At 39.8% G+C, this 25807-nt stretch overlaps 2 protein-coding genes across 5 annotated transcripts in view; one reads left to right on the top strand and one right to left on the bottom strand.

Annotated features, from left to right (window-relative positions):
* LOC141437372 (unconventional myosin IC-like) overlaps nt 1–15163 on the top strand; it is a 131421-nt gene extending 116258 nt beyond the window's left edge. For all 4 annotated transcript variants that reach the window (XM_074100676.1, XM_074100677.1, XM_074100679.1 and 1 more), the window contains 13 exons: nt 420–574; nt 1403–1543; nt 2187–2328; nt 2497–2614; nt 3727–3840; nt 5096–5337; nt 6015–6171; nt 6688–6800; nt 7619–7746; nt 8421–8639; nt 9784–9884; nt 11099–11201; nt 13645–15163. In XM_074100676.1, coding sequence (XP_073956777.1) covers nt 420–574; nt 1403–1543; nt 2187–2328; nt 2497–2614; nt 3727–3840; nt 5096–5337; nt 6015–6171; nt 6688–6800; nt 7619–7746; nt 8421–8639; nt 9784–9884; nt 11099–11201; nt 13645–13659 — 1748 coding nt within the window. In that variant the 3' untranslated portion in view covers nt 13660–15163. The remainder of the gene's footprint in view (nt 1–419; nt 575–1402; nt 1544–2186; nt 2329–2496; nt 2615–3726; nt 3841–5095; nt 5338–6014; nt 6172–6687; nt 6801–7618; nt 7747–8420; nt 8640–9783; nt 9885–11098; nt 11202–13644) is intronic.
* An 876-nt stretch (nt 15164–16039) lies between these two features.
* On the bottom strand, nt 16040–24791 carry LOC141437373 (cyclin-dependent kinase 12-like; the record flags this gene model as incomplete). The annotated part of the gene is given in 6 exon segments (XM_074100680.1): nt 16040–21109; nt 21350–21618; nt 22656–22860; nt 23414–23610; nt 24100–24327; nt 24675–24791. Coding segments are annotated over 6 exon segments (1254 nt in total), but the record flags the coding sequence as incomplete, so codon positions are not given.
* Nucleotides 24792–25807: the final 1016 nt, after the last annotated feature.

Raw genomic sequence — 25807 nt, 5'->3', positions numbered from 1 at the left:
AGGGGGTCCCTTATTTACCAGAGGCCCCGAAAGTCCATATATTAGTTTTTTTTGGGGCTTGAGTCACCTTAAGGGCCAAAGACACTAAGTCCTTGCTTTTTTTTACTAGTTTTAGGTTTTAAATTTTCTGAAGAGGTCAGTGCTCTATAGGAGATGGGGCGTGCAGTTGGGAAAAATCTCTTATGGACGACTGGAAAGGGGGGCCTGAGACAGTACTAGAATTTCGCCTGCTAAAAACCCCGGCTCCACGTCCCTAGCTCCCTGAAGCGTATGTTGCCTAATATTTGATGGTATCCTTGAGGTTGGAAACCTTGGGCAATGCCCTGGGGAGGACGGAACTGCTTACAGCATATATGCAATACAATACAATTATATAGTTTAGCATCCAGCATTGTAGTATATAATTATGTTGTGTGCAGGTATCATCTCGATCCTGGACGACGAGTGCCTACGTCCGGGAGACGCGTCTGACGGCAGCTTCCTAGAGAAGCTGACGCAGCGGCTGGACTCGCATCCGCACTACAAGAGCCACCGCAAGGTCGACTCGCGCACGAAGAAGACCATGGGCCGCGACGTGAGTACAAGTTGATTCACAAGAACTAGCGCGAATAGATTGAATGAGTGAATAATGTCTTTGTGTGCAGAAGTGATAATCGTGTTATAATTTTCAAAATCATCAACATTTACCTATGTATGTATCACTCTAGAACTGAACAACTCACAATGTAGAGGAAGATTGGTTCCACTGCTAAGCAGTGTCTTCTCCCAGGATGAGATGGCTTCAGCTGTAGCCACGGGGCTCAGCGTGGATCATGAACTGCAGACACCACGGAATTGCTTCGCAGGCATTTCATGTGTTTTTCTTACCATTAATCACGGTAAATTTCGAAACTAATTTCGCATATGAATTCCGAATAACACAGAGGAGCTCAGGTTCAATCCACAATTCTCCACTTGAGACTACTTAGGCTACCGCAGTTTTTTTAGCTGAACACTGAATTGAACACCTAGGTAGAAAGAAACCTACTTATACAACGAAAGCAGTTCGTTTCTTGAGGAGCTTTTTTCCAGGAACGGTGTTACTTTAGAATCAGCTTGTGGCACCAGTATTTCCGAACCGATGCAACTTCAAAATCTTCAAAAACTGACCCTACTCTTTTCTCAAAGGGCCGGCAACGCATTCGTAACTTATGTCTTACGTTATGACTGTCCATGGTAGACGGCGGTGTTAGCTTTCCATCAGGTGACCCGCCTGCTCGATTGCCCTCTATCATATAAAAAAATTAAACATGATTCCTGCGTTACTATCGATGATTCCGCCAATGTCGAGGTTGAAAACACTGTATCAGTTTTTATTAAGCCGATCTTCAGTTCCTACCACTCAAATGTCTCTCTCTATCAGGAGTTCTGCCTGGTCCACTACGCCGGCGAAGTGACGTACAGCGTCAACACTTTCTTGGAGAAGAATAACGACCTGTTGTTCCGCGACATCCAGGCGCTCATGGCTACCAGCGGAAACGCCATCGTCAGCCAGTGTTTCAAGGTATAATATTGGATAGATTTCTTGGTAATAAGTTTTTGGTAACAATTTCATTTTTAATACAAGCTTTTTTGCTGACTATACTTTTTGTCGACTTTACTTGCATTGACACCCAAACTACATTTGCATTGCATACCAAATTTCAAGTTGATGCCATTATCTGTTGAAGAGTTCCGCCCTGCGGAGACGATCCTGGCCAGACTACCAGGATGTCACTACCAGATGATTGTGTATTGTCACGCAATTAACATAAGTATGTCAAATTTCAAGTCAATGTGACTACGGAAGTTGGGTTGAATTTAACTTTCACTACAGACAGACAGACAAACAACGGGACAGGTGAAACTTCAGTTTCAATAAGAAAAATTAAATATTGGTTCAAACCAATAATTACTAAGATGAAGCGCGTCGTGACGTCATACGGAACTTTAAACGCTATATTTCCATTTTTTTTTTGTTTAATTGTCAAAAGAAAAAATACGTGTCCGATATATGTTTTAAATCTAACTGACGTAACTTATTATCATTTTAGTAATCTATCATATTCTAACTAATATTTTGTAATCCGGTTCAAAGGACTTGGTCCTTCTAGCCAGATTTCGTTCGAAATCTAAATAAAAAATTAAAATTATTTTTTCGTTGTTAGGATGCTAACCTCACCAGCAAGAAGAGGCCCGAGACTGCTATCACGCAGTTCAAGAACTCGTTGAACGACCTCATCAAGATATTGAGCAGCAAGGAGCCATCTTACATCCGATGCATCAAGCCTAATGACTTCAAGGCGCCCAGTAAGTACCTATCATCCTATACATACTATTATACTATACACGTCCTACTCCTACTGCTGATCACAGGCCTGCTCTTATAATGAGAGGAGCCATAGTTCCCACTTCAGCCAGCCCAGTGCGGATTACGAACTTCGCTTACTTTTAATGACCTATCTTCTACTCCAACAGTGCAACTGGACGAGAAGCTGGTCTCCCACCAGGTGAAGTACCTGGGGCTGATGGAAAACCTGCGCGTGCGCCGTGCCGGCTTCGCCTACCGCCGCACTTACGAGGCCTTCCTCGAGAGGCAAGTACTGATTGATTGATTGATTAATTGATTGATTGATTGATTGATTGATTGATTGATTTATTGATTGATTGATTGATTGATTGATTGAATAAAACTTTATTTTCACCATAACACAAAATCACAATATCGAACTATACATAGAAATAGAAATAGAAATAGAAGACATTTATTCACGTTCACAAAGACACACAAATACAACCAAACTAAAAAACAACAACAGCAAACACAAATAAAACAAAAAAAAAAAAAGAAATACAAAAATTAAAATATATGATTTTGTGTGTCCTCGCAAAAGTGAAACGGCCGCTGACTCAGCATAATGCTGAGGCGTTAAACGCCTGCAGCGCTGATATTCTGTCAGAACCGTCTGTGACTCGCGGAATGATACACAAATATACTCACATATATAAAATTAAGATATATAAATATATTTTATTGTAAGTAAACAAGAAATAAAAAAACTACAATAAACATATAAGTAACAAAAACAAGGGACAAATAAGTTGTTCAAAAACATCAGGCTAGGCAGGCAGGACATAGGTAGGTATTAATAAAGTTAAGATTAACCTAATAGAGTTAGCTAAACTGAAAAACAAAAAAAATAAAACAAACATCTTAAAATATGTGCATTAGTGGATACCATGTGCTATGGGAAAAAAGGCGCTGACTCAGCATAAAACTGCGGGTGACCGCAGCGCTGGTATTCTGCCAGAACCTTAGAGAGAGATCTGTGGAAATGGTTTATATGCCAAAGTATAAATGTTTCAAAATATAATGAACAGGGGTCGGATAAAAAGTGCGACGTCAAACCACTTATAGGTGATTTCAAATAGTATTTTTGATTTTCATAAACAATTACCTATCACTTATCATTTATCAACCTCTTTATTAAACGATATGAAATTTATTTTATTCACCGAATTCCATTGATTTATTCACGATTATTTTGTTACTTCATCAATGCTACTTTGTTACTACCTACATGTCACACGGAAGTTTAAATAAAAACATCATCTTGTGTGCAAGATTACGTAATTTTTACGTCATCCGTACTTTTTGTCCGACCCCTGATAATGAATCTTGATTAACATTGTCATTTCCATTACCAGATACAAATGCCTGTGCGTAGACACGTGGCCCAAGTTCCGTGGTCCAGCGCGTGAGGGCGTCCAGAAACTGGTCAACGCCATCGGCTACGAGAGAGAGGACTTCCGGATGGGCAAGTACGTAGACACATAGAGAGTGCAATAGATTTCATATTATTTCTGTCTAGGCCTATATTCGTTCCACTGCTGAGCACGCCTCTTTACAAAGCGAGATGGTTTAGGTGGTTGGCCCAGGTTGGATTGAAAACACCACACACCATTTAATGAGGGCTATCGTTTTTTGTCTCACTAGATGGCGCACTGCTGCGTGAGGTTTTTAAGTATGGCTTTCAAAGTCTGTTATTACGGGCGTGAAAACAAAGTTTAGATTAAAATCATATTTAATACACCTTAAAACCGTACCATAAAATATCGAGCATGCTACAGTGTTCCATAGTCCCCGTTTTGTTCGGAAAAAAGGGAGGACAAAGGTTTCCGAAAGACAAAACTGTCTCAAAACACAGACATTCAGTGCCCCGGAACGCATATTGCCATAATTAATTTCAGATATTGCAAAATATTCACAAAATTATTCTAATTATAAATAAACCCGCGTAGCTCACTCAAAAACTATGAGATTTGACATTTCGGAGACCTCACGCTACATTAGCGCCTCTAGCGGCGAATTCATACGCGATAGCCCTCATTGCTTCGTGTATGTAAAGGTTTCCTCGCGAGGTTTTCCTTCGTCCTAAGGCCGCTTGTAGACGTCCGGTGTTTTCGCCGGACAATTGACCGTTTTTTGCCGGACTTGCGGTGTTGTATGGCTAAGTCGCCGGACAAGTGTCCGGTGCGTGTACACACATTCATTGTAAGCCATACAACACCGCAAGTCCGGCAAAAAAAAAGGTCCGTGGTCCGCTGAAACAACGGACGTCTACAAGCAAGCTGCCTAAAGCTAGTGGTATATAACTATTTCAAATGTAAATCTCTGAGGTGCGAACTGGTGTTTGAACCCATGATCCTCTGCTTAAGAGGCCAACGGTTAACCCATTAGGCTACCAAGGTTTTTAACACATTTAAAATTTCATACACCATTGGCCTGATAATTATAAAATATATTAACTGCCACTAGTCATTGCCCCTGATACAGGTATTACTGACTAGGAAGTGCCAACCTTGATACCTACTATTTATGCACATTATTTGATTAACGTAAATAAATATTTTTCATTTTCATTGTTATATTGTGGTCTAGACTTTTAGACCTGAGTTAGGTAATGTTGACAGTTCAATACGAGTATGTCCTCTTGACACTATTTTTAACTTGCGAATCGGCACCAACTCCTGGACTATTTTAATTGTCTTACCACCTAAAATAATTATTTTCCAGCACAAAGATCTTCATCCGTTTCCCCAAGACGCTGTTCGACACGGAAGACGCCTATCAGATAAAGAAGAACGACATCGCGACCATAATCCAGAGCCGCTGGCGCGGGTACTGGCAACGGAAGCAGTATCTCAAGATGAAGGCAGCCGCCGTCGTGATCCAGAAGTGGGTGCGGAGGTTCCTGGCGCAGCGGCTGCTGGCCAGGAGGAAGAAGGCTGCGGCGGTCATCAGGGCTTTCATCAAAGGTAGTACCGAACCAACTAAATCGTGACCCTCTGGAACCTTTTCGTATAAAAGTCATAGTGACATAGAATTGCTTGACACGGGAATTAATTGTGACACTTACTGTGAGAACGTTCTACGGTGGATCAGGATTCAAATTGGTTCGACTGTATATCACCTGAGAAAAACACATACGTAATTTAACAGATTCACTGTCTGAACATGTGCCTCATAGGTGGTTTCACTGCAAAGACAATACGGCCACTGGTTTACTGCTTCGTGTTTCACTGATACTCTGAGTACTGTTACTGGTGGTATGTGACACACGCGTAGATAATGCAGTTGATTATGGGGACGTGTCGAAAGAAGGCACATTGCTTCGGGACTGCGAACTTGTTAAAACTAATCAATAATGTATGGCTAAGCGATAGAGAAACTATGAAGTCTCAGATCCTAAGTTCGATCCTCGGTCGGGGTAGATATTTGTGTGATACCTAAATACGAATGTTTGTTCTCGAGTCAAGGATGTTTAAAATATATATCTATGTATTTCAGCATGTTCATCCATTTCCCTGAACACAATCTTTGCTTACTTTAGAACTAGGTTAATTGGTATCAAGTGTCCCGTGATATCTATTTTTAGCGAAAAGATATATTGGACCTAGATTTTGACGTCAACTAAGGTCAACTTCCGTTCCAGGCTTCATCACGCGCAACGGGCCGGAGACCCCGGAGAACCGTCGTTTCCTGGCCATCGCTAAGGTGCACTGGCTCAAGCGGCTGTCAACGTTGCTGCCCACTAAGATCCTGGACCTGACCTGGCCCATCTGCCCCGCCACCTGCCAGGAGGCATCCAAGTAAGGGATCATCTGATCATCAAGGGATGTCTATTATTTTTATGATACAGTACCTCCACAAAGAACCCTTATAGTTTCGCCATGTCTGTCTGTCCGTCCGACCACAACTTAGCATTGTGCTAGGCAGCTGACATTTTGCATGAGGATTATGTAATGTTTTTATGATGTGTATGTTATCCACGCCGACATAGTGATAGGTAAAACAAAACCTTGAAAAACCATTTTTTATACCGCCCCTACACGTAAAGTGGGGATGATTTTTTTCTCGACTTCATAACCCAAAGTGTGGGAAATTGGATTTTCTAAAACAAATTATCAATGGTTTTTATTTTTTATTTTTTGCATAGATAAGTCAATTATTAAAAAACCAATTTCAAAAATTTTAAATTAATTTATAAATATATACTATTTTCATTGATGACGTCAGAGTATGTCTAGTTCTGCCACACCAATGCTTATTATAGTTAACTGCTGATACGTGATAGCTGCATCGCATTAACAAGTGTTATCCGGCAGGGAGCTGCAGCGGCTGCACCGCGCGCACTTGTCGCGCAAGTACCGGCTGGCGCTGTCTCCCGCTGACAAGAGGCAGTTCGAGCTCAAAGTCCTCGCCGAGAAGATGTTCAAGGGTGAGTTAAATAACTTCCAAGAAAACGGCTTAACATACTTAAGTTAAAGGCCGGCAACGGACCAATGAATCTCCTTTAGTTGTTGGTAGGTACTCATGGCCGGTGGTGATCATTTCCCAACAGATAACATGCATGCTCGTTTGCTTTCCTCTCATAATAATTAAAAAAAAACTTTGAAAAATTCGGGGCGGTGAACAAAACATTGATTATATTATCAGCACCTATTACTTACTACCACCACCTACTTGCCGACGACTCTATCGCTATCTCACAGGAATTATGCAATACTTATTCCTGTATAAAAGCTCGGGGTTTCAAACTATTTCCATGTTAAATTTCTCAAAAAAGATATACAAACAGACAGACTGATAGACAGGCAGTTACTTTTGAATTTATAATATTAGTACCTAAGGATCAATAAACCGCCATGCGTTTCCGCACACTATTATTGAATTTGTTTTTATAAGCATTTATCGATGTTTTATGGCACCGCAGGAGGAGAGTGTTTTTGTTGTAGACATAAAACAAACATGTATCTCTTTCCAATATAATAGTATAGTTAATTAATATACGAAGATGATATAAATTAAATGTAATTAAAATTTAATAATAAACAATGTTTTTTTGGCTGGCATTGCCGTTATGTGCGCTAAAAGTGAACTGTACTGTTTTTACCACTGCTTCCCATATGCCCCCTTCAGAAGGTCCCAAGGGTGGCAGTTGGCAATTTTCTACTCATGCATTTATGGCTATTAGTTAGCATAGAATGTGGCTACGCTAAGAATGCTCACATATTTATAATACGTGTGGTACGACAGGTCAGAAGAACAGTTACCCGGGCAGCGTGTGCGTGCGCTTCCAGGAGGACCGACTCAGCAGCGAGATGCAAGTCCTACGGAACACGTTCATGGCCTCGCCCGCCTGGCCTACCGGAGAGAAGCTCATGGTAACATCCGCAGTGATATCCTTTGTCTATTATAGAGAGCCACCGGGAACCAATTTTGTCAAAACGACGTTTACCGAAGGGGAGACGTCTTTTTCGCTCTTATTGCGTGGGCATAAAGCGTTTTTTGATCGGCTAAGTCGTCGGAGCTGATTCCGCGTCGATATATATAGGGAGACCCTTTAATGTGGCGGGTGTGTAAGGGTTGCGCATATGCCAGAAACCACCGTACACGCGTAAAAAAAAGGCTAGTCTGAAAACACGTAAACACAAACAAACACACACACACACACACACACACACACACACACACACACACACACATATATACACACAGTACTGTATAGTTGTTATTGTTGTAACTCGTACAAAGTTATTTTGTATGTACAGTCATCAGCACCAATATCAGACACAAAAAGCATAAATATCTGATACGCGTCTATTTCTAGGACCGGTAGCATTTGTCAGATATTTTTGCATGCTCCGCTGTGGCAGATATTAATGCAGGTGACTGTACAACATAGTATTAGTTAGTTTGTACTTAATTGTTAAAAATTTATTTGTTATGGAAGAGGTATTTTATACTTACTAGGAGATTCCAATCTTTGTACCGTAACCATGTATTTTTATCATAATGAATATATATTTTTTAAATCGTTTGTCCCTTTCGCGTGCAGTACTCGAGCGAAGCAGTGAAGTACGACCGTCGCGGCTACAAGCCGCGCGAGCGCGCGCTGCTAGCGTCCGACAAGGCTCTGTACGTGCTGGACGCGGCGGGACGCAAGACGTTCAAGCTGAAGCACCGGCTGCCGCTCGATAAGCTACGGGTCATCGTGACCAACGAGACTGATAGCCTCATCCTCGTCAAGATACCGCAGGAGCTGAAGAAAGACAAGGTCAGTTAAAAATACAATACAATAACTCTATAATAGTAAGCACCCTACCCCCTACCCAAAAAAATCCTCCCTAAATACCTCCTAATACCTCTCTATTCAAACTCATCTTCGATTTCCCGACGACCGGATGGCTAAGTGGTTAGAGCACCTGACTACGAAGCTTGAGGTCCTGGGTTTGAATCCCGGCCAGGACAGATATTTGTGTGAATAACACGAATGTTTGTTCTCGGGTCTTGGATGTTTAATATGTATTTAAGTATGTATTTATCTATATAAGTATGTTTATCCGTTGCCTATTATTCATAGTACAAGCTTTGCTTAGTTTGTGACTAGGTCAATTGGTGTCAAGTGTCCCATGACATTTTTTTTTACTGACTGTACTTGCATTGTCGTCTAGTCTACTATAAATGTAATATTTACTTTTATACCAAATTTCAAGTTGATGCCATTGACCGTTGAGTTGTTCCGTCCTGCGGAGACGATCCTGGCCAGACTACCAGGATGTCACTGCCAGTATTGTATTGTCATTCATCACATTTCCATAGGAAGCCATACCAACCATAGGAAGTGGAAAATTTTACCCAAATAAATAAACAAACAGGGCAAGCCAAATAAAAGCTTGTAGGAAATATTTTCTTTTTAATACCCATTTTATTCAATCAGGCGTTATTTTGCGGAGATCCATAGATCTATCCCACTAATATTATAAATGCGGAAGTTTGTAAGTCTGTTTGTTTATTTGTTAATTCATCACGTCGAAACCGCTGAACCGATTTAGATGAAATTCGGTATAGGTATACAGAGTTTGCGTGCCGAGGAAGGATATAGGATAGTTTTTATCCCGAAAAATTGCATAGTTCCTGCGGGATGGTGAAAACCGAATTCTGCGCGGACGGAGTCGCTGGTAACGGCTAAGGAACTATAAACAATTACTTTGCTCACCCACGACCAAGCTAAGAGCTAACTAAAGGATAAATTCTGGCAGTTTCCCTCCAAGGCCCTTAAATTTTTTACACCCTGTACGAGATGTGTGTGGCGCCATCTTTTGGCGAGTAGCTAAACTACTTCAATATTTTGCCAAAAAGCTGCTACTTATTTCGAAAAAAGCCGTGTGAAACTGTATATTATTGAATTATGGTTCCAGGGTGACCTGATCATCTCCGTGCCGCACCTGATCGAGGCGCTGACCATCGTCACGGACTACTCCAAGAAGCCCGAGCTCATCGAAATCGTGGACACCAGGACGTAAGTACAACAGTAACAACTCTCTCCCTAAAAAGGAGAAAATTGAACTGTTAAGTGTCCCGCTCGCTGTGTTACTAATCTACTAATGTCTATTAATATGAGCAAGATTCTACAAGCAACTTGAATGAAGATCACTATGTAATTATTGCAAATTTCAATGGGATTTCAGTAAAATCCAATCTTTCAATTCAACTTCCGTAATGGTTCGCGCAAAACGGCAAGCGCAGCGTACGACGTCCACCAACGAGATGGATACAGATGACCTGTTCACGAAGCTACTAGTTACAATTTACAAGCGGTAGTCTTTGTTTGACAGTATGCATTGAAAAGAGACCACCGCTTGTAAACGAGGGTTTTCACCGAGGTGAAATATCGCTAGATGGCGTTAGTCTAGTGAGGTCCGTTTGACGTTTTTGCTCGTGATTGGTTAAAAAACTAAACGAACCAATGAGGGCTATCGCGTATGAATTCGCCACTAGAGGCGCTAGTGTAGCGTGAGGTCTCCGAAATGTCAAATCTCATAGTTTTTGGGTGAGCTACGCGGGTTTATTTATAATTAGAATAATTTTGTGAATATTTTGCAATATCTGAAATTAATTATGGCAAATATGCGTTCCGGGGCAATGAATGTCTGTATTTTGAGACAGTTTTGTCTTCTGGAAACCTTTGTCCTCTCTTTTTTCCGAACAAAACGGGGACTATGCAACACTGTGACATGCTCGATATTTTTATGGTACGGTTTTATGGTGTATTAAATATGATTTTAATCTAAACTTTGTTTTCACGCCCGTAATAACAGACTTTGAAAGCCATACTTAAAAACCTCACGCAACAGTGTGCCATCTAGTGAGACAAAAAACGATAGCCCTCATTGCAAGCAAGACTGTAACGTCAAACGGACCTCACGATACTAACGCCATCTAGCAATATTTCGCCTCTGTGAAAACCCTCATAGTAATTTGTAGCTTCGTGAAATAGGCCACTGGTTAAAAGCGGCGGGTTCACGGTGCAGGTCGCTTGTAACCGAAGCAACTTTAAGCCTAAGACCAACAGTGGACATGATGATGATGATGATGATGATGATGATGAATGGTTCGTGCAAGCGAAGTCACGAGCAAAGGCTAGTCTTAACGTGGATCTACTATGTCTGGTGTACAATAAAGTGTCTTTGTATTGTATTGTATTGTATCTCAACGTAGTGTCTGTTGTGTCAGGATCGCGCACAATCTGGTGAACGGGAAGCAGGGCGGCACCATAGAAGTCATCAACGGGCCGCAGCCAGCCATCCAGCGCGCCAAGAGCGGAAACCTGCTTGTGGTAAGTACCAGCCAGCCAGAAGCGGCATAGCAATTACGGAGAGGGTCTGACGCTCGCATGGGAGAGCATTTCTGGCACAAAGGTTGTTAATGCTTATCTAACGGCGTTACCAAGTGTGATGGGCAGTTTTGCGCCCACCCAGGGCAACTCGGGGGACCGAAGGGTCTGTATACCTATATGTAGAACTAGCTTTTGCCCGCGGCTTCGCTCGCGTTAAATTTGGGGTAACATTAACATACATTTACTTTCTGCGATCCTTTTTTTTCGTGATTTGATTGATTTTTTGGGGGATTATATGGAAATTATAGATATAGTAAGACGTTGTTTTAGACAAATGGTGTACATTTTGGAATTCAAAAATCAACCTTCATACGTAATTAATCATTCATAATTCGTACCAACTCTGAAACTCTGTTTCGCTGAAACGTTAAAGACGTTAAAGTACTACGCGTTTCTTTTGCCGGCGTCTTCCTACACGATATAGGATATAGGATTGTATCTCGAGAAATTGTAAAGTCCCCGCGGGATATGAATTAATGTTATGATCTATTTTAATATTTTTAATTGTCGATGAGACACATATTGTAGCCTGTCATGGTACTGTTCAGGTAGAGTTAGGTATAGAATTATAAATAAATCAACCCTGAAGTTGAATTCACTTTTTGCTATCCTGAGGGAATTTTACGTTTTCCCGGAGAAAAGTAGCATATGCCAATCAGGGATAATGTAGCTCCCAATTGGTAAAATATCTTTTTAAATCAACCCCAATGATGAATTTACTTAAGTATTTCGATCCTGCGGGAATTTTGCATTCTTCTGTAGAAAATCAGCTTATGTCAATCAAAGATACTGCAGATTACTATTAGTGAAAGAATTTTTAAAATCAGCTCCGAATTAATTGTCTTACTTACTTCTATGTACCTATCCTGCGGGAATTTTGCATTTTCCCAAAGAAGAGTAATCTATACCAATCAGCAATAGTGTAGCTTTATATTAGTGGAAGAATTTTTAAAATCAGCTCTGAAGTTGAATTCAGTTTTTTCTATCCCATGGGAATTTTGGATTTTCCGAAAAAAAAAGTGGACTATGTCAATCGAGGATAGTCATATTATATCATATGAAAGAATTTTTAAAAGCAGTGCCAAAGTTGAATTTACTTATTTCTATCCCGCGGGAATTTTTCATTTTCCCAGAAAAACGTATCCTATGTCAATCAGGAATACTGTAGCTTACTTTTGTTGAAAGAACTTCTAAAATCAGACCCGAAGTTGAATTCACTTATTTCTATCCCGCGGGAAATTTGCATTTTCCCGAAGAAGAGTAGTCTATACTAATGAGGAATAGTGTAGCTTTCTATTGGTGAAAGATTTTTAAAATCATCCCCGAAGTTGCATTCAGTTTTTTCTATCCCATGGGAATTTAATATTTTCCCGAAGAAAAAGTAGCCTTTGTCATTTGGGTATAGTCATATTACATATAATATGTAAGATTTTTTTAAATCAGCTCCGAAATTTTATTTATTTATTTCTATCCCGCGGGAATTTTGCATTATCCCGGATAAAAAGTAATCTATGTCAATCAAGGATAGTGTAGCTAACTAACGGTGAAAGAATTTTTAATATCGGCTCAATAGTTTCAGAGATTCGACTACAAACAAAGAAGCGAAAAAAGTTTAGATATTTCCCTATCCCGTGGGAATTTCGAAAAATCCTTTCTTAGTGCGCGTTTACATCTAGTAAGGAACATATATTCCAAATTTCAAGTTTCTAGCCCCAGTGGTTTGGGCTGTGCGTTGATCTATAAGTCAGTCAGTCAGTCAGTTTCTTCTTTTATATATATATAGATTATGAGTATGGTCCTTGTATGGTCATTACTATGTGTGATTTATTAAGGATTGGCATTAAGTATAGCTCTTACGAAACGCCAGTTTTGCCATGCGTGGCGCGCTTGACAGAGCCAGAGATCTGGACGCGGGAAAAGCGATCGTCAATTGTCAGTTTGTCGTATTGTTTTGGTTTTATCTTGACCACAGTTAGTGGACTTTTGTTAGTTCTTCAAAATAGTTTCATTCTCTGCCCGAATCCCACTTATTATGCCCACATTGATCATGTCAGGGTCGTATCCCGGCACTCTTTTAAGTCCTATCTTACGATATATATAAATCAACTTAGGCTGTGTGTGATAGATATCTGTTATTGATTTAATTTCATGTAAAAAACTTATTTAAGGTTATTAAAACTAAAAAAAAAATCGGATTGCCGGACAGGATTTGAAGCCTTGGTTTTACGCGCCAGAGGTGTCATATTATTAACTTGATCACTGAGAATCCGACCAATATGGACATCGAATCACTTGCATACGCCAATAGTTTCCTTAGAAATAAATAAAAATAGGTGGATTCATATTAAATACTAATGATTAATTCGCATGTTTTCGTTAACAGGTGGCCACGCCATAGACGCACCGACCAGTATTTAAGACAAGGAAACAGCCTTTTATTTATACATCAATATTTTTCCAATTTGTAATTTATTTTTATTATACTTTGTTACTAATAGTCATGCACGATGCCGAGATACAAATGTTTTATACGATTTTTTAAAATCAAACTGTTCAATGGAATAACCAAATAAAAGCGGGCACATTTATTTTGATATTTTTTTATTTTATTGAATTCTTTCATAGAATACAACGATTTATTTGTTTTTGTATTAAGAGTTAAAACTGCATCGTGTTTTATATTTTTTGATTGTTTTTCATTTTCAAATGAATTAATGTGTATAAAATATTTATATTGAATAGTGAGATAATATTATAAATACGTACAAAGTACTTAAGTTAACTTTTTGTATGCCATAAACTAGGTACGTAAGGGTAGTTAAATACAAAATGTGTCAGAAAATGACAAGGATATAAATATGTATAAACCGATAATCTTCTTCCATAACCCAATGTATCCAAATAACCATCGGCAATCTGTGTTGGGGCCGTCAGTTTGTTTCGATCAATTACCCTCATCCCAGCCTATACACGCCCCTATGCCGGGCACAGGCCTCCTCTCAGAATCAGAGGGCTTGGGCCGTAGTTTCCACGCGGGCCCAGTGCGGATTGGGAACTTACCACTCACCATTGAATTGCTTCACGATGTTTTCTTTCACCGTAAAGCTCGTGGTAATTTTCAAATGTAATTTTGCACATGAATTTCGAAAAGCAGAGGTGCGAGTCGGGGTTTGAACCCATGATCCTCTGCTTGAGAGGCGATAGGTCAAACCACCAATGCTCCCCCCATTGCCCTATTTACAATTAATAAACAAAGAAGTTAAAGATTATTTTTAAAGATTAGCAACTCCTTCCGCGTCGAAGGTGTAAGAACAAAGCAGAACCACTTGAAACAGAGATTGCCCATGGGTTTTGACGAACACACGACCACTAAGTAAACAAAAAGAAATACTTACATTTATGACACATTTTGAAATGTTCAAATCGAGAAAATTGTAAGCTGAATCGAAGGTGCATAAAGAAGTTTTTGTTATATATTTTCTAAAGACAGTTTTAAGCTGGCACTTAAATTTTTCAAGCACCAGTTAAAAATACATATTAAATTAAAGTCTGCACACATCTCTACTCACATCACGGTACAAAACTTTAATTGGATATTTAGCAAACTAAGCAACTTCTGCTCAAGAGAAGACCATAAACTCAAAATCACAATGTTTTCTCTTCGTGATTAGGTCACTGATGCAAAATGTCTGAAATAAAACTATTTTATGTAACTAGGCAATGTCGTATCTTGACTTGTATCAATGGCATTTTGACCGTTGGTTTAACATAGTTCTAGCTGTACCGTGCTGGGTGTAGGGTTGTCTGTTTAGCCTTAGCTAAATGATTGCGGGCAACATGTGCCTTTCAGATGTAAGCCAGTTCCTTAATAGTCGATTATGAGAATAAATGTATTTTGATAACCTATCGTTTTATTACCTTTGACTCGAACTTATTCAAATTAAATTAGATATTAAATTTATACAGTCAAGGGCAAAGATATCTATATGGCCAAAGTTGCAAAAATATGTACACACGGCCTTAATGTTAAGTGCATTTAGTCGTGTATACATATTTTTGTAACTTTGGCCGTGTCGATATCTTTGCCCTTAACTGTACCAGCCGACTACAGCGGCAACAAGAAACGTAAGTATAAAGAATGTGCATTATTAGCTCCTAGGCTGGGTTCCTTAACCTTTTCAACGCCAACGACTCATATATACGCAGCGCAGGTACCACGCTGACGACCTATATATACGTCCATAACTTCAATGCAAAAGCAACCTTCGTTCAATTGTGTTAAGGTTCAATTTTAGGCATTGCCATATAGAATCCTGGCGTAAATTCTTTTGTATTTGACGTGGCGGCGAAAAGGTTAAAAATCCTAATTAGTCAGTAACATTATCAAAAAAAGTTGAACATACTTTTTATCTTTTATCATTTAAATCAAACAAAAAATGATGAAGATGTAGCCAGTTAAAGTTCCGCGTGACGTAACGCCGTGCAACGCTTTTTAGCACGGTGTGACGTCACGGACTTCCATTTCCGAACTTTGATGCCTTTCATCTTTTTTACCATATTTTGATTCATTGACCAAAGAAAAAATACGTGTCCGATATTTTTCTGATAATCTAACTGAGACTAAGCGTCTGTTTCACCACTCATTGATAAATTTAATTTCAGACACAGCAAACAGAGACAGCATCACAGATATCCGTCACATAAAATTGAGTGGTGAAATAGGAGCAAGTATAATATTTTTTTACCCCAATTCTCAATGTAAAATTTAAACAAACATGAAACATTTCATTCAATTTTATTAAAAAAATGTTACATTTATACAGTATGTGATAACAATCCAGAGTTTCAGTGATAAACATCCTCACAATTTTCAGTCTTACAAAATAGGTAAAAAATCTATTTGAGAAAACATCACATAATTACCAAACTAAGCGACGCTTGAAATGTATAAATAAATAATTGCCTGCTTTAGCTAAGAAAGTTTCACTAAACTCATACAACTCGTAAAATGTCACAGATGTACCCACACGCCTATCACAGCATGAATAGAACGGGATGGCAACCGAGACGCTGTTTGCTTTTGTGCAAACACTATACTTCGTTTTTTTAGCATTAGAAAGAAGAACGATCTTGACGCGTCTTTTTATTGAAAAACACTTTTAATAAATAAGTCACAGCTAATATGTAACAATTAGCAAGGAAATCCCTACTAATATTATAAATGCGAAAGTGTGTTTGTATGTTTGTCCGTCTTTCACGCCGTAACGGAACGACAGATCGACGTGATTTTTGGCATAGAGATAGTTTATGGGCCCGAGAGTGACATAGGCTACTTTTTATCCCGGAAAAATGCACAGTTCCCGAGGGAACAGCGCGCGATAACCGAATACCACGCGGGCGGAGCCGCGGGCAAAAGCTAGTATGATCATACATGCTTTTGGTATCATAAGAAAAAGTTACTGATTTTTTTAAAACGTTTTTCAATAAAGACTCGTCAAGATTGTTTACCTTTTTTCTAATGCTAAAAAAACGAAGTAGGTATAGCGCGCTATTTAGAGAACATGAAAAATGCACGCTAAATTAATTACTATCGTATACAAGTATGACACATTACATTTGCATTAGAACTCACTGTGTTTTTGAGGCGTTAAGGGCCTACGACAGCTGGCGCGAGAGATTTTTCAACACGCGTCCACCCGCTCCGTGCAAACCGTGTGCTACTTTACGTAATTTCGGTTACATTTGATTTCATACTAAAATCATGTTCCATTTACACGCCTTAACCACGGCACTTTTCACTTTATTGCGATAAAATTTGTATCATAAAACCTAGGTATTAAAGTAAACTTAAAAATTTGGTAAGGTAAATATATTAATTTTATTTTTACCATCAAAATTGGAATTAATGATTCATTTTATGCTAAACGTTGCACTTATTAACAGAGCCATTAAATCGTGACGTTAGATAAAGCTTTACTCACACGGCGGGATATATGAGTTCAATGAACTGAAATCAATTACTTTGCTCACACGCTAGGATAGCTACGTCTATGTTACTGGGTCAATCAACTGTTTAGTGTGTTTGGTAACGTTTCCTGGGTCACTTCTTAAAAGAATGATTTTCAATCCACTAAAAGTGAGTTTTAAGGCATTTCTTTCGTGGCTCATCTCCTCAGCATCCTAGTTGTATACACTGCAAACATTTTTCTAAAGGGGCTCCTAGACGGGCCATATTTTCACTGCAATTTGTGGTCGGCAACTATTGGTGTCCCTCTCTTACTCACATGTTAGACAGGGATACCAATAGTTGCCGGCCACATATTGCAGTGAAAATATGGCCCGTCTAGGAGCCCCTTAAGCAAATACATCACTGATATCCCCTGAGTTTCGGGATAGAATAACAACACAGAAAAGGTGATTGACCCAACTATGTTTTTAGTTCATTGATTTGGTTAGGGCTCATAATGTCCCACTCGCAAAATGTCCCACCACCAAAATTACGTCCCTTTCGCAAATGGTCCCTTATGCAAAATACCCCATTCCCATTACGTCCCTTTCTCTAAACGTCTCATTGTTTTCGCAAAATGGCCCTTCTGAAAAAGCCCCTTTCGCAAAACGTCCCGTCTGCAAAATGTCACATTAGCTAAATGTCCCGTTCGCAAAATGTCCCTTTCGCAAAATGTCCCGCCTGCAAAATTTTTGTTTAAATAAAGAAATTAGGCTCTCTCATGGATTGAAAGGAAGAACATTTTGCGGAATAGACGTTTTGCGAACGGGACATTTTGCGAAAAGGACGTTTTGCGAACGGGACGTAATTTATGTGACGGAACATTTTGAGAACGGGACGTAAATTATGTGACGTGACATTTTGAGAACGGGACATTTTGCAGAGGTCGTTTTGAGAATGGGACATTTATAAAAGGGAACTTTTGCGAAAGGGACAAAGGGACATTTTGCGAGTGGGACATTATGAGCCCTAACCATTGATATGGACCTCCGCAAAGTAACGCCTGATTCAATTTATTATCGTCAGTTTAGTTACATCGCGAAACTGCTGGCACATTGAATTACAAGTGATCGCTCGATGACGCCAATATACCGTAACTTGTACGATATTTCTCAAAACATATAAATAAATTAAAATTCTAAGTAACGGGACTGTAACGACCCGGTGAAGACAATGTATTTTCGTTCGCTACCCCGCTTATTTTGATTTTAATCGAAGTTTTAAATCCTTTAAACTCAAAATATACTGTCCGCCCCGCTACAGGATTATACAGTTTGAATATCTTTCGGCATCTGTACACCATTTACTAAAACAAACAATCAACATGAACGCTTTCTCTCAATATCAATAAAGCCCAAACAATCATACAATTTACAAAACATGTACAAAAACAGACGCGATGTGTGTCCCCCAAACTCCGGATTATTTTAAAAATAGGGCAAAATGTCTTACAGCTATATGGTACAGGGCTTAGTCTTAACAAAGCACGAGGCTGATTCTAGGTCTTTTGTCATCACATTATTGTCACAAGGAATAAAACTGCCATGGATATTTATCTATCCAATTTTATTCTGTAGCATAGACGTTTTGGTGTAGTTTTGTTTAGTTTTTTTTACTTAAATTATTGAGCTATTTACCGATAAGTAAAGGCTGGTTACATATTTATTGTATAATGGTTTGCCATCGTATTTTACCGAAAAAAATCGTATTTTTCGCGCTCTCTCAATTAGGTTCAATACCCATCGTACACCCGTTTTGATATTGGACAGTAAATAATAATTTTATTATTAACAATGTTCCATATTAATGGATATGAAATTGTCGCTCCTTCACCACTGACACCCGAGTTTTCCCGATGAAAATACACTATTTACTATATCTGTATGCGTATTAAAATTTGCATCCTATAGTTAGACAGTAGGCACGGAAATTCATATTTATTTAATGACGATCGGCGGGTTTCTTATACTCTGTGACAACTGTAAAATAGTATAAATATCCTTCATGATCAATAAGCACTCCCGTTTCATATATTCGGCAATTAAAGAAAAAACAATAGTGTGTAAAGCTATTTATAAATAAATTATTTTCTTTCTTTCTTTATTTATAGGAATGAAAATATGAAGCGAAAAATCTATGCAGCAATTAAAAGCGCTAGAATCAGCCTGCAGTAGGCAAAAATAAACTATTCTAAACAATGATCCAATAATTCCTTTTTCAATATACACATGCCAATGCTAGCAAGCCCTGAGGGACGTCGAGTTGCGAGATACCAGCGTGAATACAGCGTGTCCAACTTAAAAATGATCATATATATATACATATTCATTACCGTGGGGGGTGACCTTAGATGTTGGTTATTAAATTAGTACTCTACAAGCGAATTTGCGCAACAAAATTATTAGATCATTGATTCGGAAGTTGTAATTGACTTCGAAAGTAAAACATACAAAAACAATAACAAGCACACAATGTGTAGATTCGCGCCAAATGCAAGAGCAGTTTTATTAATTCATTGACAATTCATGGAAGATTTGGGTACAAATGGAAATACAGTTATTGTTTGTGATAATTTACAACTAATATTCACTTCGAAATATAAACGAAACCTAACCAAGCGCTATTTACAGTTTCTTATAAAAATAATACAATCGCCAAGTTATCAAATTTCGTTAAATTTACACTAATCAGCGAGAGACAAGTTTTGAATTTTGACCAGTAACATTTTTGTTATTATCTATTATAGCTATCCCTAAAAAATCATACGCGTATTGCATCAATATACATATTACTTACATATATATTATAAATGCGTTCTAAATTTTGGGTCCGGGGTCCTGTGTAACAAAAATAAAACTAATTTATTATACGAGGACCTTTATTCATATTCTAAATTAAACCTACTGAAGATACGCAGGCCCGGCGCCCGCGGCGGCGTCAATTCCGATATCCGTCGAATAAAACAATCACAGAATTATAAGAAAACGTCTTTCCAACTGGTACATCAATCATTTATACATGTAAATTTTGCGTACTAAGAGTTAGCAAGTAAAACAATGAGGATTCACGTTTAACTTTGATAAATCATATACTTTCAGTATATAGTATTTACATAATGCACGATTTGCGACATTTTTACGTCGTGGCTCTGTTTCAATAAACCGCCATGGTACTTTGGTAAATATTAAGACAATTTTGGTACTTGATAATAATTTCGAACGCCTATGTTATTGGGACCAAAGACATAAATCTAAGTTGTACACAGCTAGCAAAACCCTCTGCAAGCTTCTAAGATTTATCACCAAGCGTTCCTTTTTCATATTGCGCTTAACATAACAAAAGGCACGCGCTTGTAACTGCCACAGTGGGTTGTGCTAGTCGCGTGCCAGTCAAAAGCAACCTCGCGTCGAGGCACCAACAATTACAGCGCGACAAACTCTTTGAACACAAATCGCGTCTCGAACGGGGCGCGAACAATCCCACTTTAGTCTCACAGCACTAAGTCACGCACAAATCTGTCACATACACAAAATCACAATTGTTCTAAAGCACCTTTTTAGTTTAGCACACTCAACCGTATCGCCCGTATTGGCACTGCGTGTACTATTTGACTTGGGTGGCGGTTTCTTGCGCGGGCTCGGCCGGCTTGAAGCCGTCCGTCTTGTAGGGTTCGCTCTTGAAGCTGGCGTCGGACTGATTGGACGAGTCGTTCTGTTTGAAGGCCTCTTTGTTTTCGGGCTCGAACCGTTTGCCTTGGTCCTGCTCGCGTTGTTGCCGCCGCCGCTGCTTGGACCATAGCTCGTGGCAGTCCTGCCACGTTGGCAGCTCCGGTGCCGGCATCCTGTAACGTTACACGACAATGTTACTACTTGATAGAACCGATACAATATTTTAATCTTTAGATGCCTACCATACATTTATAAATATATTATAATTTCCACCATTCTAACAAGAATGTCACTTTCCTACAAAAATATCTAAGTGTCATTAGTCATTACTTTCGTTCAATCCTTTCGTGCCAGCTCTTACTTACGTACTTTTTGAAGCAAAGTTTTTTAAGGCAACGTCTCAAAACACTCACTGGTCCGGCACGACATTTTTCAGCCAGGGGCTTTTCAACGCGTCTTCAGCCGTGACCCTCTTGTCAGGATCTAACTCCAGCATGCGGTCGAGCAGACTGAGCGCGGGCGCCGGCATGAAAGCGAACTGCTCGCGCACGCAGCGCTTGTGGAACCGTTTGGGGCGGAGGGTGTGCCACAGCGGAAGGTTGACCACGTTGGGCCACACGCCCGGCACCGGCGTGCCGCACACGCGGGATATCATGTCCAGCTGCATCATCTCCACGTTAGCCTGCAATGCGTGGGCTCCGGTCAATATTAAAAGAAAGATAAACATTTATTTAAAACAGCAATAACACATACGTGAAAAAACATTGTATTGTATAGCTATTTATTGTACATAAAACTTTTTAAAATAACTGTTAACAAGAGAAAAAGATGTACAAAAGCGAACTTATCCCTTAACCCTTACATAGATGCTGTTATAAAAGGTCCTGGCTCGTTGTCGCTGGTTGAAAAGTGTATCTTTATCCTGTCAGGGTGTATAAATGCTTAAAAATCCCCGAGTCAATAAATAAATCCGACTAATCCTACTTCCTACTACTACTAAATATCCTACACCATGGCTGGACTTATACTTAAAGATGTGCGAAGATGTGTTGTAAGGAATGTGTTTTACATGAACCAATAGAAAAGCTTCATACACTTATCCTCGCACAGCACATCTCTAATTGAAACAGCTGAGTAAGTAAGTAAATGAAGCATTGCTATTGGTTTATGATAAACAACGTTCCTCGCACATCTCTGGTGGAAACGGAGCCTTATCGTCTTATCGTTTGAGACTCTGCAATAATTAAATTTATAAGCGACATTGTTGTCGAGTATATACTGTAATAAATAAACACGTAACATGCACTACCTTCGTTGCGACCTTAATGTTTGTCATCAAGGTCGGTAAATGAGTCATTGCACGGGTCGGCGAGCTATATCAGCGGTATCGGCCTACAATATACAATTTTACTTTGATGGTATTTACCGAACATCGACAGCCCTCAGTCTTCGAATTCGGGCTTCTAATAGACTCGTTCGTAATTCCTTATTTACCGCCCTTAAGACACAATGTACTATTTAACTTTTTAATTTTTCCCTGACCATAAACTATGCACTTCCGCTTCTGACATATGTAAACTTTTACGGATATTTTTGAGAAAATAATATTAACCTCGCTCACCTCGTCTGTAAATCATGTAAAAAATATACAAAAAATAAGCTTTTAATTTTGAGCGCTACACTTATGCGCCTTGTGCTATACGTGTCGTACTGTAGTACCTGAAACACTGGGTGCTTGAGGAACAGCTCCCCCAGTATGCAGCCCATGGACCAGACGTCGACGGCGGGCCCGTAGCGCTCCTCGCCCAGCAGCAGCTCGGGCGGCCGGTACCACAGCGTGATCACCTTGTTGGTGTACGGACGCTGCCGGTCCTCGGCGGACCACAGCCGGGCCAGACCGAAGTCGCCGAGCTTCACTTCGCCTCTGAAGTGTACAAGTAAGCATTTATACTGATGACAAACATAGTGGCGTTCATTGGGTCAATTCCAGGGCAGGCAGCGCTAACTCGCGCCGTAGTAGCGCGCCGCCCCCACCCCCCGCACGGTAGGCAGCTCAAGGCGCATGCCTGCCCTGGAATTGCCCCAATGCACGCCTATGCAAACACTCCGTCGAAGTTATCCTTAAACAACGTCACATATTTAAGGGGACAGGGGGTCGGGTGACTTGTGACACATGAACAGTAGATCGTACAGCAAAAGCATAAAACGAGCCATTGTTCCCGCAACGTTCATATAGCCACCCGAGCCGGTACGGCGATGTGGATACACGTCGGGGGGAAAGTGTGTGCGATTAGTAATAAGTATTTTCTTTATCTGTAAAAAGTGTAGTTTACTGCCATTCCATTTGGCCACTACTCTAATATAATTCTCAGATCAGTTTACTCCACTCCTTAACCTCTATCTTTCTCAGATCAACTATATTGAAAGCCATATCAAATCAGGCCAAAATAACACAAACAAAACCAACACACACTCACTTGTTGTTCATCAATATATTACTACATTTGATATCGCGATGGAGGAAGTTCTTGCGATGGCAGTACGCGAGGCCGTCGAGCAACTGCCTCATGATGGAAGCGTTGTGCGACTCCGTGAAGTCAACCATCTTGGACTCCAAGAGCCCCATGAGATCATGGTCCATATATTCGAACACCAGGTAGAAGGAACCCTTGTCCTGAAATTATATAAAAGTTGTTAGTTGAGAAATTTATCTCCCAAAACCACATATTGTCATCATATTATTAACTGGTCCTTTGGCAGATTTTTGCACATTACATAACAATAAACAATTATACACAAATAAGGATCGATAGTGTCCATACAAATAGTTTGGGTCACATTCGCAGCTGCCACAACAATACTACAGTCTGTTTCAAACGTCCACGGCAGAACAAGAAAATTGTATCATTGCAGCGAATGCCAATGAAACGTATTTCTTATTACAGCAGTACAGAGGTGTACCTACTCAAATCTACGCATCTGCTGATGTATTCAGACTTAATTTTATAATACGTGTACAGCGCTTCTATATTAAATGACATGAACCAAGCACGACGCGCCAAACCAAGCCCTGCACCCACGCGACTGCTGAACCCCCTTAAAGTCTGAAGGAAAAAGTCTGGCTAGTGGAAGTTCTAAAAAAAATGGTACAACAGTGGCATACCTTCCTAAAGTCCAGCGCGTCTTGTTTGTCCGTGACAATCTCCCTCAAATTGACGATGTTCTTGTGGTTCAACTGGCGCAATATCTTGATCTCGCGCACGGCGGTGATCGGGAACCCTTCCTTCTCGTTCTCTAACCGCACTTTCTTCAGCGCCACCAGCTGGTTTGTGTTTTTGTCTCGCGCTTTGTACACTTGGCCATACGTGCCTTCGCCAATTTGAGTTATAACCTAAAAAACAATTTTTTTATTGAACTATGACATCTTATTATGTTTTTCACGCCATAAAAGTTTTTAACGCACTTAATTTTAATGAACTAATGAGCGCACGACACGCTCATTGATTGGTCGTATAAATAGACTTTAATAGGAAATAAGACTCAACCGGGCTTGTGCAGACAAGAGTGAACTTGTTAACTGGTTTACTGCTAACTCATGGTTAAGTTAACGTAAAATTTAACTGTCAATTCCAACACAGGGCTAGTTTTTACATTTTTCCCAGGACCGTGGAACTGGCCCTTATATATCTTTGAAATTAGTTAATAACCATTTCGGCAAAGTCAAGCTTTTGTACGCACTTGGAAGCCATCGACGCACTTCTCCCCCCAGTCCTTGGCGTGGTGCGTGGGCGTGGCCACGGGGACCACTTTGGAGCCGCGCCGCTTCAGTATCCGCGGCCTCTTCAGCTTAGACATCTGGAATACCAATTAATAAACAGACGTACAATACAATGCACATACTTCTAATATTATATTTATTCTTGTAATTTATTGAATCAGGCGTTACTTTGCGAAGGTCCATATCAATGAACTAAAAGAATTTATTTGCTCACCCCCACAACTGTACACCATGTTATCAAGCTACCATGCTACCAGATGTTAGAGCTCTGGTTGAGTTCGAAACGCGTCAGTGTAGTGTGGTGGTGGTGATAGATGGGTTTGTGTGATTTGTGGATTTGTGTGTGTTCTTGCAGTGGAGGTGGAGGAACACACATATCTTGCATAAACTTAAGGAGCTTCTATGGGCGTGTACAAGAAAAACAGGGTCGGTATTTCCATCCCGGTATTATCAGGGCCAGGAAAGAGTGTCACCCTACGTACTCTGTGCCGTGCCCGTGCGTTGCGTGCTGTGACAGACATTGACATTTATGTTTATGAAGCAAGTGATTCGTGGACTTGTTTGAGGTTGAAAATGAGGGCTATCGCGAATGAATTCGCCGCTAGAGGCGCTAGTGTAGCGTGAGGCCTCCGAAATGTCAAATCTCATTGTTTTTGGGTGAGCTGCGGGTTTATTTATAATTAGAATAATTTTGTGAATATTTTGCATTACCTGAAATTAATTTATGCAATTATGCGTTACGGGGCAATGAATGTCTGTGTTTTGAGACCGTTTTGTCTTTCAGAAACTTTTGTCCTCCCTTTTTTTTTGAACGAAACGGACTAAGCAACACTGTGGTTGCTGGATATTTTTTATGGTACGGTTTTAAAGTGTATTTAAATATGATTTTAATCTAAACTTTGTTTTAACGCCCGTAATAACAGACTCTGAAAGCCACACTTAAAAACCTCACGCAACAGTGCGTATCTAGTGAGACAAAAAACGATAGCCTCATTGTGATCGTTTAGGTCGCGGGTGAGCAAATAAAATATTTTAGTTCATTGATATGTCTTGTTGACAGAACGAAAATCTGAAAATGGGGAGTTATTACTCA

This window comes from Choristoneura fumiferana, chromosome 17, assembly GCF_025370935.1.
Source record: "Choristoneura fumiferana chromosome 17, NRCan_CFum_1, whole genome shotgun sequence".
NCBI classification, from domain to species: domain Eukaryota; kingdom Metazoa; phylum Arthropoda; class Insecta; order Lepidoptera; family Tortricidae; genus Choristoneura; species Choristoneura fumiferana.
The sequence above is the reverse complement of the archived record's forward strand: the minus strand, read 5'-3'. Positions and strand labels throughout refer to the sequence as shown.